We start from the raw sequence: 14,417 nt of genomic DNA, 5'->3' as shown, positions 1-14,417 counted from the left end.
CCCCCAATGCACAGGCACTGCCTCGAATGGCCAGGGACAGCCTCACATACCTACACACAGCCACAAATCAAATTGCTCTTCAAAGTTGCACATGTCCAAACACAGCACTAAATACCCGGGTACACCCTTATATGCTCAGTAGAGCCTTGCAATGTTACAAGTATAGATGCAGAAGCACAGTACAGCCTCACATTCACATCAGCTATAGCTAAGTGGGTTTCATTTAAATCCATAAGCACATATGTAGTTCCATATGCTCCATGCAGAACCATATGTGCAGACCTATGCCTTGTTATCAATGGCACCCTATAGGTGCATAAATGCAAAGTGCAAACCAATATGAACGGATGGAGCTCATATAAATCGATGCAGTTCAAGGTCTAGTATGCCCCATGAAGCCTCACCTGCTTGATACCACCCAATATGCCCAGGTCGGCCTCATAAGCACTGGTGTAGTCCAGTACGACCTCCTCATTCAAGCCAGCAAAAACCTCAAAAAGTATTCCAGCACTTGCAAAGCCAGATGAGTATCCCAGAAGGGTGGAGCTCGAATGCCTAGATGGCATGGTGAGGCAGTATTGCTTGGGGTATGGATGCCAGTGGGGGAGTTCAGTAGAAGGACCATTTGGAGTGGGAACTGAAATATTATTCCTCATTTCCGCACATGACCAACACCATGATAGTGAAGGAGCGCAGTCCCCTGGTACAGCTAAATCAAAGCCCGCCCTCCAACCCCCCACCATTCCTCCCAGTTCCAGGGAGCAAGGGATACTGCAAAGATCTGCCCAGGGGCATCCTTTCGAGGCAGGCCAGCTTCTGTGAAAGTGTTGCTCTCCATTCTTCACGTCTTGGTAGTGTAGGAGAGGGAGGAAAAGCTACCCCGCCCTTGATATTCACGTTTAAACAGCCACAGCTGCATGGTTAAACCGAGCTATGCCTGATATGTATAGTCACAACGGCCTTTCATTGCATTAGAGTCCCATCTTGTCACGCATAGCATGGAGTCGATTGTTAGCTGGGCATGGCCAAGAGACACATATTATTGTTATTCAGATGTCAAAGATATTACCTCGCACTTTTAGAAGATCAACAAATGGCCTTGCAAGGGTACCTTGGGCTTTATACAAGCAAGGAAAATGGGAGCAGAGACACCAGTGGGGTTGGAAAATAAAGCCACAATGTGGGTGCCGGGCCCCACTAACCCCCGCGGCCCGGAGCCGCTGTGTCTACTGTACAAGTGATATTTAGACCCCTTGGCACAACCTAAAACATCCTTAGCCTAGGTGGTGCCGAATCGCTGGAGGAACATATTTATGTCACCACTATACAGGTATCACCTGATCACATTAAAAAAAACACACAGCACTCAGAATGTTGGTCCTGACAAAATTCTTGGTTGCATACATATTGATTTTAAGAAGTTAAAAAAAACTGCTTCTGAGTCTTGGAGAGACGAAGGTAATGTTTCACTAAAGAGAAAGTGTGTGTGTGTGTGTGTGGGTGGGGGGGGGGGTTAAAACGTTCAAGAAGCAGATATGAATCGTGTTACCGTCATCATTATAAGTAATACTGTTATATTTTTATAATTTCTCTATCACAACAGGCCGTTTGGACATTCTCATCACTAGAAACGTTGAAAGAGTGTTAAGGCTAACACTCATCTAAAATAACATATCTCACGGGTCAGAAATATTTTCAAATCTTTAGACAAAAACTTTTTGGGTTGGAAAAGGCTGCAGCAGTTGGGCGTGGGATTAAAGCTGCTCCCCAGAATTTCCTGCAGCAATTCAGGCCCTTAGACCAAACCATCAGAAACAAAGAACAAACGCTGATCAAACATTTCCTCTCTATCATATCTGAATTGCTAATGTATGAAACCTGGTGTTACAGAGGTGAAAAGAAACAAGGGAAGAAGGTGTCCCGTCCCGGAAAAAAAGACACCTGCACAGGAGAAAGCCACCAAAGTGAGGGGTGAGTGAAACAAGGTGCACATAAAGAAAAAGGTACAACCGAGGCAAGAAAAAACACCATAAGCAGTGAAGGTCCACAGAGCAGAGTGCAGGGATCCAACCAGACGTGTGGGACCCAAAAGCAGACAAATGAGTTTGCGGGTGCAGCCTTGAACCGCGAGACGAGACATATAGATCTTACAGCAGTAGAGGCAAAGCAGAGGACGTGTCCTAGTTACACAATGGGATTGAAGGAGGAACGACTAGTAAGGTAGAAAAATCAGGAAAAGAGAAAGGTTTCATAAGCATTTTCCCCTAAAGATGGTTGGACTTCGGGAGCCAAAGATTGGGAGCAGGTGCAAAGAACACAATCAAAAATCTGGTAGCAAAGAAAATTAGAAGAGTTGGAAAAATCCCTTCATGTGCTGTACAAAACCTCACACAGGATGTCATCTTAACTCACTTAAAACTCTGTTTCATCAAGTAGAGTTATGCAGAACACAGTACACAGATTTTGATGTTGTCTCCATCTTGCCATAGTAGTATCCAAAAAATGGATGGTAATAGTGCTGAAAAAGAGGTAGGGGTATAGTAATTATTCCTGCCAATCTGCAGGCGCCTCCGAACCTGCTGCTTGGACCACCTTGAAGCGGGTTTTCTTAGAATAGCAAGGGTTGAAATTTGGGAAAAAAAACCCTCTCCGCTTTGGAGCCCAGCAACATTCGAAAAATATGCGGGGTCTCCGCTACCTCGACTTCGCCTTCACCAGCCAGTACAATTCCCATATGTTGCGAGTAGACATGCCCAGTAATAAAATAAAGTTATGTATTGCTCAGCCCCTGCTTGATCGTGGTAAGTTCACATATTTCATTGCTCGGCGGGGTTTGCCTTGAGCCCACATGAAACTACTGCATATGGATTGAGATTTCTGAAGTTGTTTCTAGCGAAGTTCCAGGGGTACTGACCTGAAGTAGTACAGGACTTTGAGCAAAATGTTCATCTTTAAAATGTTGCATCTTCCCACCATTGAGCTATGTAATGTATAATTCTATCCAACTCACTTTTAATTTTCAGCACCACAGGACCCCAATTAGCGAGTACAATTTTATCCAGGCATGCACTTACTTGACCTCCAAGTATGTTGTCTCTTCTGTGACCCATACATTTTCCCATCACAATTTAAAAGCAAAATTGATCTGTACGACTTGGTACTGTGGGAGATTTATCTTTTTTTAAAAATGATAATGGTAGCTACACACCACAAGGCCAGGGCATCTCCTTTCTGTGCTTCCTGAAACGTAGTAAGCATATCTAATTTTAACTCCGACAGGAAGGTTTTATAAAATTCTAGTGGGAGTTGAACAGGCCCAGCAGCCGTACCTGCTGTAAATGAATCAACTGCCTCCACAAGCTCTTCTAATGTTATTGGCTCCTCCAAATACCTCTGATCATCTGGACTCAAAATCCTTCTACATGGATCTTTATAGGAGGGCTCAGTGCTCTCCTGGTGACTGTGGTCCTCCGTGTATAATTCTTCATAGAAAACCCAGAAAATGTCCAGGATTTCCACTGGTTTTTTGACTGGTCTCCCAGCTGGATCTTCAATCGCAGTGATTGCACATTTGGCCTCCTTGCATCTAATCTGCTTTACAAAGCATCTACCAGTTGCCTCCCCATATCCGTAACATTCCCTTCTAAAAAGATGGTATTTGTTAGCATTATCCTTAGTCCACTGCGCATTTATCCTGGCCTTGCAGAGAGCCACCTCGGATTGCGCCTGAATTATACCTAAATTCCCCTGCAGAGCTTGCATAAGGCTATACTCTGCATTCTGAAGGTCCTCATATAGAGCAACCACAGGGAGATGATAGACGGAGCGCTGAAACTTTTCAGACACTCACCCCCAGTCACAGATCTGTGTTGAATCCATTATCATTCTTTAGCTTACTTCGCCACTACAGTTCAGACCCAGCTATATGCAAATCAGTCTTTACCCGGTCCCTCATGGGAACAGTCCAGACCGAACTGCCAAGCCAGGTCTTCCCTGAACCGGAAACAAGCATCCTGGGACCGGTTTCTGGGTAACACCCTTCATCAGCCACGCTAGCTTGAATCCAGTGGCAAAGTGAGCAAGGAACCCACGTCTGGGCATACCCTGCCAACTTAGGGCAAACAAAGCAAACACAAGGAGATGATGGACGGAGCGCTGAAACTTTTCAGACACTCACCTCAAGTCACAGATCTGGGTTGAATCCATCATCATTCTTTAGCTCACTTCGCCTCCTCAGTTCACACCCAGCTATATGCAAATCAGTCTTGACCCCGTGCCTCATGAGAACAGTCCAGACCGAAATGCAAAGCCAGGTCTTCCCTAAACCGGAAACAAGCATTCTGGCCCGGTTTCTGGGTAACACCCTTCATCAGCCACGCTAGCTTGAATCCAGTGGCAAAGTGAACAAGGGACCCACGTCTGGGCATACCCTGCCAACTTAAGGCGAACAAAGCAAACACATGGAGATGATGGACGGAGCACTGAAACTTTTCAGACACTTCCCCCAGTCAAACCCCCCCTGCCCCTCATATAGACCCTGTATGAACTCCAGCGGCATCACTAGGGGGGTGCGGGGGGTGCGGCCCGCACCGGGTGTCACCATCCCACTGGGGTGACACCAAGGCGATCGGCAGCAGTGTGTGCTGCAAACAGTGTGCAGACTTGCTTGCAGTGAAACTAGTAAACGACGTTGCAACCGCAACGTACGTGCAAGTTCAGTCAGTTGTCTTGCAGCAACTTGCAAACTTACTTTCCTGCTCAGGAGGACTGGAGGAGGACGTGCCTGTGCGCAGTGTCTCCTCCGCCGTGTCAGCGCGCCTCTTAGGCCCGTCGCCGCGTACAGGCGGATTGCGGATGACGTCATGCCCTTCATCCCCGATTCTGAATCCGCATGCGCAGCATTGGGCCCTAAGGGCGCGTGACTGGCCTGCACTGCAGGAGGAGGATCAGAGGCGGCACGTCTTGACTTGACCTCCAGTTGGGTTGGGGTCCGTCATCATTTAATTTTATTCCCCGGCCACCGTGACCGATGTAGATCCCCCCCCCCTCCCCCCCCCCCGTCTAACAGCAGGACAGGTAAGTCAGTGATTTTCTCCGTCCGGACGGGCGGGGGGCGGGGGGAGACGCACCAATAAGTACACAGTCACAGGCTGCTCTTCTTTTTTCTTTTTACTTTGTAGCTGCATACGTATGAACTAATATGCTTCAAATCGAGCGAGATGTAATACAAAAAACAAACGTTAATGTGGCCCGTTCATTTAAATGCTGCACAGATATGGATTCTCGCTTTCCACTGGTTTGTGTATTGATTACTGGGTCTTGCACTGTTGCCCTAAAAATTAACCAGCTTTGAAAATTTGAGTTAATATTTAAGATGACAATTCTATAACGGGCAATAATTTGAGGTTGAATAACATATATATTGACCTATAAAACGAGTTTTGGTTTTCGTTCTCATTTATTCAGTTGTTTCGATGCCTCTTGAAAACATACTGTTTTCCGGAGTGGATGGTAACTTTTCTGCATCTTTCCCCTTGTCTGCTTTACAAATAGTTTCTGTTCTTGGGATCATGTGTTCACCAGTTTTCGTGCTAAGGTTACGTACATTTAATGATTGGAGGATGAGGCAGTGTGTGGGGCGAAAGGGACCGCACACTGTGAAACAGTGGGGGTGGCAGTAACAGTTAAAAAACAAGCAGTGTTGTGGGAGTGGGTTACAGAGTCGTCTGAAGGTGTAGCGCTGGGCGAAGTGGAACGACTAAAAGCTAAAACAATGCAAAGTGCATTAAAATAATTTAAATCGCTACAGGAGCATTTGGGACTGTCAATTGGTGACCTTGGGGGAGTCGGGGTTGCTTGCAAGCAGTAATGTGGGCGATGGTTGGGATGCAAGCCGGCAGTGTATAAACCAGTAGCCAACAGAACCTCGAGTTAATTACAGAGTGAAGGGATGCTGAGGCACAACGATCAAATTTGGAGGTTTGGCTAGGAGAGTTGGAGGACCCTCTTTAGTGGAACCAACTGCCAAGCACCTGTAGTGACTGAAAACATCAAGTGCTCTGACTAAATACCCACAGTGAAACACTATGCAAATACGCCTCCCTCCTCTCTTAAACAGCAATGTACTATATGGACAGAACGGCAATAAAAACGACAGAACGCCTCAAGCCTCTCTACTTGATACCTATGGGGCACATGCCACAGCAGGACCGCCCTTGAGCAATGGGGCCAGACCTTGGTGGGCCCTGGCGAAGTACCGACCTACAGACTCCAACATGGCGACAGCAGTGAGAGCTGCGAGAGCACTGCAGGAGTAAGTAGAGGGGGCGGGGTCAAGAAGGGCTGATGAGGCAGGCCTTTAGTGCATCACTCGGTAAAGCTGAAAGTGCTTGAAAGTAGAGTAATTATAAGGAACAGGATTGCCCAGAATCAAGACGGTCTTGTGACGTTAGTTATGTCCTTGCGCATGCTGTGCGGCCGCCAATACAATTATAAAAGTTAAAAAACATGAAAAAGAAATAACTAAATAAAGTAAGACAGACTAGTGGTAGCAAACTGGCTAGATAGATTTTATTCACACCCAAATACATTTAGCGCCACTTTTACAGAGTTTGCCAGTGAAGCGCTATTTCTGTTGTCTTGGCATTGTTTTCCCTGGGCTTGGAACTAGTGCACCAATCTTGGAGGTACTGCAAAGTGAGGATTCAAAAACAAAATTTGTACTGCTGCTCTGCATCTACAGATGTCTTTTTTACCATAGATACTGCTTGGGTTTTGTAAGGATATAAACAATGGCCATTGAAATGGGCCATTTAGGGCCCCGAGTCATGTCCTTAACTTTTCAGGCAAAAGCACTAATTTCTGAACACTGAATGTAAAAGCGTTAAGGTAGCCATGTTGTTCCTGCTTACATTTCACATGGTTTGCAACATTTTGCATTCCCTTTGATTGTTTGCTTTTTCCAGGATGCTGTCACTTTTGTAGGCCACATATTGCTCTTCTTGCCTAGTGCGTAATTGAGCCGCATCCAGGTGTTTGTAGCGCAGTGGCAACAATTGGGTTGTAGTTGAAGGCAGTCTGAGTTTTTCTCAGTGGGGCATTGCAGTATGGTGTTTAGTGGGGGAGAGGATGTGGCACTATGGGCAGAGGAGCTGCTGAATTTGAAACTGGGGAACCGAGTTCAGCCAGCCTTAATAACCAGTGCCTCCTCCCTGCCCTCCAGCAATTTTCGGTAACAACAAAAATGTCATGATGACTGGTGATTAATGTTCTTCCTAGAGAGAGATCGGAATTTTGTCTAATGGAAGATTTAACTCATGGAAAGGTAGCTCAGAAGGTTAATGTACCTGCTGCAAAGAACATGTACCATGCAGATCACAAAGTACACATAATCATGTAAATAGGACAGTGGGTGGTGGGCTACTGTTTTTGTCAGAGCGTTCCTTTTGTTACTTGCAGTTTATAAGTTATAATCCTAGCATAGAACATTGAGCTATGTCATCTACTCCGCAGCAACACAAGTCACATTTTTTCTTAACTTTTGATACGTTTGACCTACAAACAATTTATTAGTTGAAATGGTCACATCATCTTGCATTATGAGGCCAATCTGGCTGAGCCATTATTATTTAGAAAACTTTTGCAAACTAGGATATTTAGCCATTCATGTTTTAACTGCTGTTGTGGAAAAGGGAAAAGTGCTGAATGATGACAGAAACTCCATGGCTCGGAGAGAAATGTCTTGTGCTTCCACATTTTATCGTATTTGGGGACATTCTGCTATTAGAAGCATATCTCACGGCCACTTTCTGAATACATTTTACTGTCAATAACTCATTATAACCTTAAATCAATTAGCAATCTAATATGTGTTGAAAAAAGCTTTGTTTTTGACCTTTCTGTCTCCCAAATTTTCTTGGGAGGGGAGAAGTGTAACCCCCCAAACTCCCCCTAGTAGTGGTTGCTCACTGCGCTTGCTCGCTACACACCATGTGGGGGCTGGTCTCACTTTTACTTTGTTCTCTCTGATTCACTACTTGTGTCTATTTTCGGTGCTCTCTGAAAGAATGTCTATGGGTACATAGGATTGGGCGGGTAACCTGATGTTCTTTAAAGTCACCATCTACTATTTGCTGTGCTTTGAAAGTTGATACAATTTTAATATGTAATGAAAAATGTGTTGTAAGATTCACTATCATGGAACCTGACACTGGCAGCCATCTGTAATTTGAAATGTGAAGACGACACAAGGGGTGAATCTGTGGCGCTATCATTTTTCAGACCATTTACTTCTGTCACTCCCATCACATCACAGGAAGGGGGGCAGGGGCTATATTTGGCTGTCCTTTATTGGGCATTTATGTGCTATTGAACTGAGACCTTTATTTGGAATAGCTTTTAGGAGCAGCTCCCACCGATGTCCAAGCCTGGGTGGGAGGCTCAACTACGGTGTCATTGTCACACGACGCCACCATGGTGATGAGCTGCCTGGCAGAAACGCATCCACCAGTAAAACCTGGTTAAACCGCCAGGTTCGCCATGAAATGAGGGGGAAGCCGTCTCCTCGGGGCTAGCAGGACTGCCCCCTCCTTAGGAGCAATGATTATAGACTTCGCTATCCCCTCAAATAGGGGTGTGACAAATAAAATTTACAAACGTTACTAAGGATCCTGTATGGTCCCGTTATTTGCCATCTGTACCCACTGGCAGACTCGGAGCGGAGGAGGTCCATGCGGTAAGTCGTGAGGGGGTGACACCATGAGTTACCCGCACCGGGTGACACCAACCCTAGTGACGGCACTGATGAACTCCCTCTGCTGTTTTTAAACATATAGGCCGAAAATAAGAATTTCCCCCCGGGGCCCTGCTTTTAAAGCATCCCAGACTATACTATGAGTGGTAGGTAGAGTTGCAATTGATAGAAAGGAATTGGGTTAGCCACTGCCGAATGTGACATATAAACTGTTCATTAAGCAGTAACTTCCTATCAAATGTAAACGACCAATGGGGTCGCATCAGACCATGCATTACAACTTTTAATAGCAATGGATTGTGATCTGATGTGACTCTGGGGAAGACCTGTATCTGTGCCTCCACAGGTGCATCTGTAATGTATTTTCCTTGAATGAATATTGCATATGTTTTCTTCTGTTAACTTCCTACATAATTATCTACAAATGTTTGGCTTACATTTGTTGCGACAAAGTATATTAATTGGTTCTAAGGTACATACAGCAAAATCCTGTCAGTTCAACAAATGCATATTCATTAACATCATTGTGCTGTACTTTGCCTAAATATATATACACCTCGAATTGAGTATACATTTATTTTGGCCCACATCTGAATGTTCCAGATAGTTAAAGTGTGCTATTTGCCTTTATTGTAAACTAAAGCACGCCAGAATATTTGGATGATGGCCAACCATGCCTCTGTAATTTCTTAATGGGTACTTCGCGTCACAAGTCCTGGATTCTAACTGAATTAATTGTTAATGCTGTACCTAAATTATAGTTGAAACAAGACCTATTGAAACCTCTGCCATTCGAATGTTTATAGCTACTTAATGATAAAGTCAGCCCAGAAGAAAAAGGAAGATGTGGTGCAGCCACCTACCTCACTCTGTGGCTCTTGGATGACTCTGTACAAAGCAGACACCAGAGCACTCTTCTCTTTCAGACTTGAAGCGTAATTTCCTATGGATGCCTCCGGAAGTGTCTGAAAAAGATAAACAGACGAAACAACTGAGGTTTCCAGTACATTATGAAATGTTTGTATTAATCTTCCAAAAGTGTACTTTCAGACTGAATGAGATCACGTTCAGCACTTGAACACACAATACAAGAACAGCCACAACAGGCATGACAAACTCTACCTTTTCAATCAATACATAGTTTATATTGAACTGCTATAGTTCCTAAAAGCACACTTAACATACAACAGAATACAATAAAAATAAACAAAATAAAAAATATGCAAATGTAAATTCATTATAGTTAAAAACAATTACATACATTTAACAGCAGAACAAAGGAAATAGGCAGTCAATGAGGCTGATAACAACCCTGGAAAATCATGCGGTTCGTTCAGTAGGAGGAGAACTACAATAAACTCTTCCTGAAGCTCAGTGCAGATCTAAGAAATTGTGATTTTGCCAAACATACCAAAGTGAACTTCAACTTCTATAGACATATTAGTACTGGGTGGCAGTGCCTAGCTCTAAGTTTCTTCATACTGGACAAAAATTTGTATTTCCTGATACTTGTAAAGTGACAACTATGGATATCTGGTTACGTTGTCGGGACAAAGTCACAAGTTCAGGCCAACTACGATGGAGCACGGAACAGTTACAGGGACCTAGGTAGGTCTGAACAAAATACCTTCAATCCCGATTTGCGGAGCATTGCAAGAATCCACGAATAAGCATTGCACAGCCGAAGCAATATGTTGGTTCCAAGATGTCGTGAGGCTGTGGGACGAGGTCCTGTTTCGTTATAGAAGATCCCGTCAAAGAGGGCTTGCGATGGGAAGCCCGGCTTTGGGGACGTGAAGCCCAGTCAGGACGATTTGTCGGTTATGAGATGTGAGGCTGTGATGAGATTCCAGCATCAAGTCTGCCATCGATGAGCGATGCAAGGGCCTGCGCTGAAGATTTGTCGTGCAGTAGCAGTTCCGAAGGCGATGCAGGTCTTCGCAACAGGTCCAATCCATGCAGCAGCAGATATGCGTTGGTACCTCACAGGAATACCCTACGCATTAGAGAAGATGCATTGGTTCCACTGGATACACAGATGCTGGCAGTGCACCTTCAGCCCATTTCCAAGGGTCCCGGACTGGGGTGGCACCACTTGGCAGGGTAGACTCACAGATGGCAGAGTCCAAGTGCAGGTGCAAGGTTGTTGGAAGCCTTTTATTTCCCCGAGGCTTCAGATCAGGAGGCCAATCAACTAGACCTTGGAGTAACTCTGGGGCTCAAGACATGCAGATCCAGACCTTCTCACCCAGGCAAGAGAGCAGCAAGCAGCAGGTCAGTGCAACAGGTCAGCAGTTCCTCCAGAGCAGCAGTCCGGGAGAGTGGGAGTCCTGGTAGCAGCACAGCAGTCCTTCTTCCTGGCAGAGTATACACAGATCCAGAAGTGTACTGAAGATGTGGTGTCGGAGGTCCAGTATTTATGCCCAGTTGGGCCTTTGAAGGGGGGGGGGGTGAAGTTTCTAGAGGTTTCACTTTGAAGTCCACAGGCTTCCTGACTCCCTTGGCTCCAGACTAGACACAGGGGGTAGGAAGCATTTTGTGTGGAGGTAGGACACAACCTATTCAAATGTAAGTGGGGCGGTCCCCATTTCCTATCTACCATCCTGCCAGTGATGGCTCATCCAGGCGCACCTAAGCTCCCCATTGTGTGTGCCTATATATGGGGAATACACAAACCTCAACTGTCAGTGACATCCAGTCCTGTAACCCGGATACAGGATACAGGCTCCAAATGGCTAATGCAGGAAAATGACAACTTCTAAAAGTGCCATTTTCAAAATTGTAACTACAAATCTGACTTCACCATAAGCTATGATTTTAAATTCCAACTCAGGAGACACCAAACATGAACCTATTAGCTGTTCCTATTAGGAAATTACACTTATAGACTGATATAAGGTAACCCCAATGTTATTCTATGGGAAAGGTAGGCCTTGCAGTAATGCATTTAAGAGTTTTTCACTACCAGACCATGTAAAACTTAAAAGTACTTGTACTACCTTTTAAAAACACAGCACCCTGCCCTCTGGGCTGTCCAGGACCTACCGTAGGGGTGACTTATATGTACAAAAAGGGAATATTTGGGCCTGGCAAAAGGTTTATTTCGACAGGTTGACATGGCAGTTATGAATTGCAGACAAAGGCGGCAATGGTAGGCCGAGACATATTTAAAGTGCTACTTAAGTGGGTGGCACAATCAATGCTGCTGGCCCACTAGTAGCATTTAATTTATATGCCCTGATCACATGTGGGACTACCTTACTAGGGACTTACAAGTACATTAGATATGTTAATTGGTGATAAGCCAATATTACCATGATTTAAGGAGTGAGCACACACACTTTAGCAATAGTTAGCAGTGGTCAAGGGCACAGAGTCCGAAGGTCAGCAAAAATGGAGGAGGAAGGCAAAATATTGGTGGGAAGCCCACCCTAGGGTCAGGCCAGCATGATTAAAGGATACTTATGTAGCTGAGCTACAAGAGATTTTGTCCATCTTGACCTTCTTTCTACAAATGTCTAAAAACGCATCTGCAGCCAAGCTTACTCATTTAGTTGGCTAAAGGCCGAAGGAAGGGTTACGCAAATCCCTTAGCTGCGTTTGAGGAGGTGGCGAGGTTAGTCATCTAAGAAGCCAGAACAGTTGCTTTTACCTCAAATTGGATAGGACAAAATCCTATCAACTGGATGTATAGTGTCAGATGATGAGTATTAATTTCCCACAAATAATAGTAGCTATGTGCTCTAGATTCAGAAGTTTCACCTCGTACCTATTCACACATTTTTTCTGCTTTGTACACAGTTTCTGGACACATATCGACAAAGTGCAGAATTAGAATCTCAGAAGAGACAAGCGTGAAACAAAAGTTTCATAATTTGTTTGCTTGACCTGGCCAGTGGTTTGCGCTCAATTTTTAATAACAGCAATTGCAATGATCTGCATAACTAGAGGTAATTTTTGTTCATTGATTATATTGCAATATTTTATGTAAAACTCTCTATGCTTTAGGCTTGAACAACTGAGGCAAACATTATGTTGAACTTCAAGGCAGGTATCAAAGCAGCTATAGTAAACACTCATCAAATGATTATTCTTTACTGTGCCCTGTACAAAACAAATAACTTGAATTTTGAAAGGAGTTGGAAAACAATCAACACCGTTGATTGATCTACACTTTAGGCACTCTTGGATTAAGATGCCGACCCCTCTTTATTTAAAAGAGTTAATGAATTGTATTCAAGTGATGTTCAAGGGGGGTTGTGGCATGCATGGTGCAGGGATCTTTTCTAGCAAGACTCCTTTATCATAGCCAGCATAAGAACGGTATTCGGGGTGCTCTTATCCTCTCAATGGGGACATATCACTTTCAGCATCTGGATCATAGCCCACAGGACTTAATCACTTCAACACTATGGCAATAAGGGACAACATTACATGGAAACCTTCCAAGTTGCTCTGAGTTCATTTCTGCCAAACAGATTGTATTAGACTTTCAGCACATGTACAATTTTTTCTTCTTTTCACCTCCCTCAGATTCGAGTATCCATTCACTAGTGTTGGGACAGGAATTTGTACCTCTGCCAATCCTTCAATCCCAGTAATCTGCTATATGCACAAATGAGATTAAGTTAAGCATTCCATCCATCACCTTGCTGCTTTTGCATTTGACGCCCTTAGTGCGCCAGGTATGGCCAAATGTGGGTCCCGGGCTAACTGTGCCACTGGAACCAAACTATACCCAACTGAAGAGCTCATCCCAAGTTCAAAACCAGTCCTGGGTTGATTGTATTCCTGTTCAGGGAGGACCTGGCATAGTGGTTCATGCTAGACTGTTCCTACGAGGAACAGTGTCAAGACTGAGTTGCATATGTCTGGATCCAAACTGATGCAACATGGTGGGCAAAAAACAATTGATTGAGATGCAGGCCGAGTAACTGCCAGTAGCTGAGATAAATTCAAGCATTGCATCCATCACCTTGTTTTTGCATTTGATGCCCTAGTGCACCAGGTATGCCCAAATGTGCGCCCCAGACTCACTGTACCACTGGAACCAAGCTATACCCAAATGAAGAGCCCATAACAAGGGTGAAACCGGTCCTTATCTTCCAGTTCAGAGAGGACCTGACCTAACAGTTCGGGCTGGACTATTCCCACGAGTAACAGGGTCAATACTGATTTGCATATGGCTGGGTCCAAACTGAGGTGTCACGGTTAGGTGAAAACAATAGATTGGGATGCAACCCAAGAGACTGCCAGCGGCAGAGATTAATTCAAGCATTTCAGCAATCATCTTGTTGTCTTTGCACATATTCACTGATATATACTCCAGCTCCCAATACGAACAGTACTGATGGCTTTGTTTTCCCTTTAGGCACAGTATCTGGCATTGTTTTATTGCTGCTCTTAAACTTTCCTCCATAGTTCCACAGGGTTTTGCGCCCAAGTCTAAACCTTCGTTCTATACTAATAGAACAGTATGGCGCACTTGATGGTTTGTACCAGTACTGTTGTTCTATTAGTTCTCAGTGGGTAATGACAGGTAACTCAGGTCTTGGCTGGCTAGACTGTATTGTTGTATTAAGAGCCGCACTCCAGTTAGGACTACTGCCTGCATATGGGAGATGAAGGGATTGTGAAGAATTCTGAATATAACAGAGATTGAAAT

General features: G+C 44.6%; 1 protein-coding gene across 2 annotated transcripts in view; it reads right to left on the bottom strand.

Annotated features, from left to right (window-relative positions):
* HYCC1 (hyccin PI4KA lipid kinase complex subunit 1) overlaps positions 1–14,417 on the bottom strand; it is a 421,923-nt gene that overhangs the window by 251,391 nt on the left and 156,115 nt on the right. For both annotated transcript variants that reach the window (XM_086941769.1, XM_086941768.1), the window contains exon 3: positions 9,616–9,717. In XM_086941769.1, the coding sequence (XP_086797895.1) occupies positions 9,616–9,717 (102 nt within the window). The remainder of the gene's footprint in view (positions 1–9,615; positions 9,718–14,417) is intronic.

The sequence above is a fragment of the Lissotriton vulgaris genome, chromosome 10, assembly GCF_964263255.1.
Source record: "Lissotriton vulgaris chromosome 10, aLisVul1.2, whole genome shotgun sequence".
NCBI lineage: Eukaryota > Metazoa > Chordata > Amphibia > Caudata > Salamandridae > Lissotriton > Lissotriton vulgaris.
Note: the sequence above shows the minus strand (reverse complement) of the source record. Positions and strands in the feature narration are given on the sequence as shown.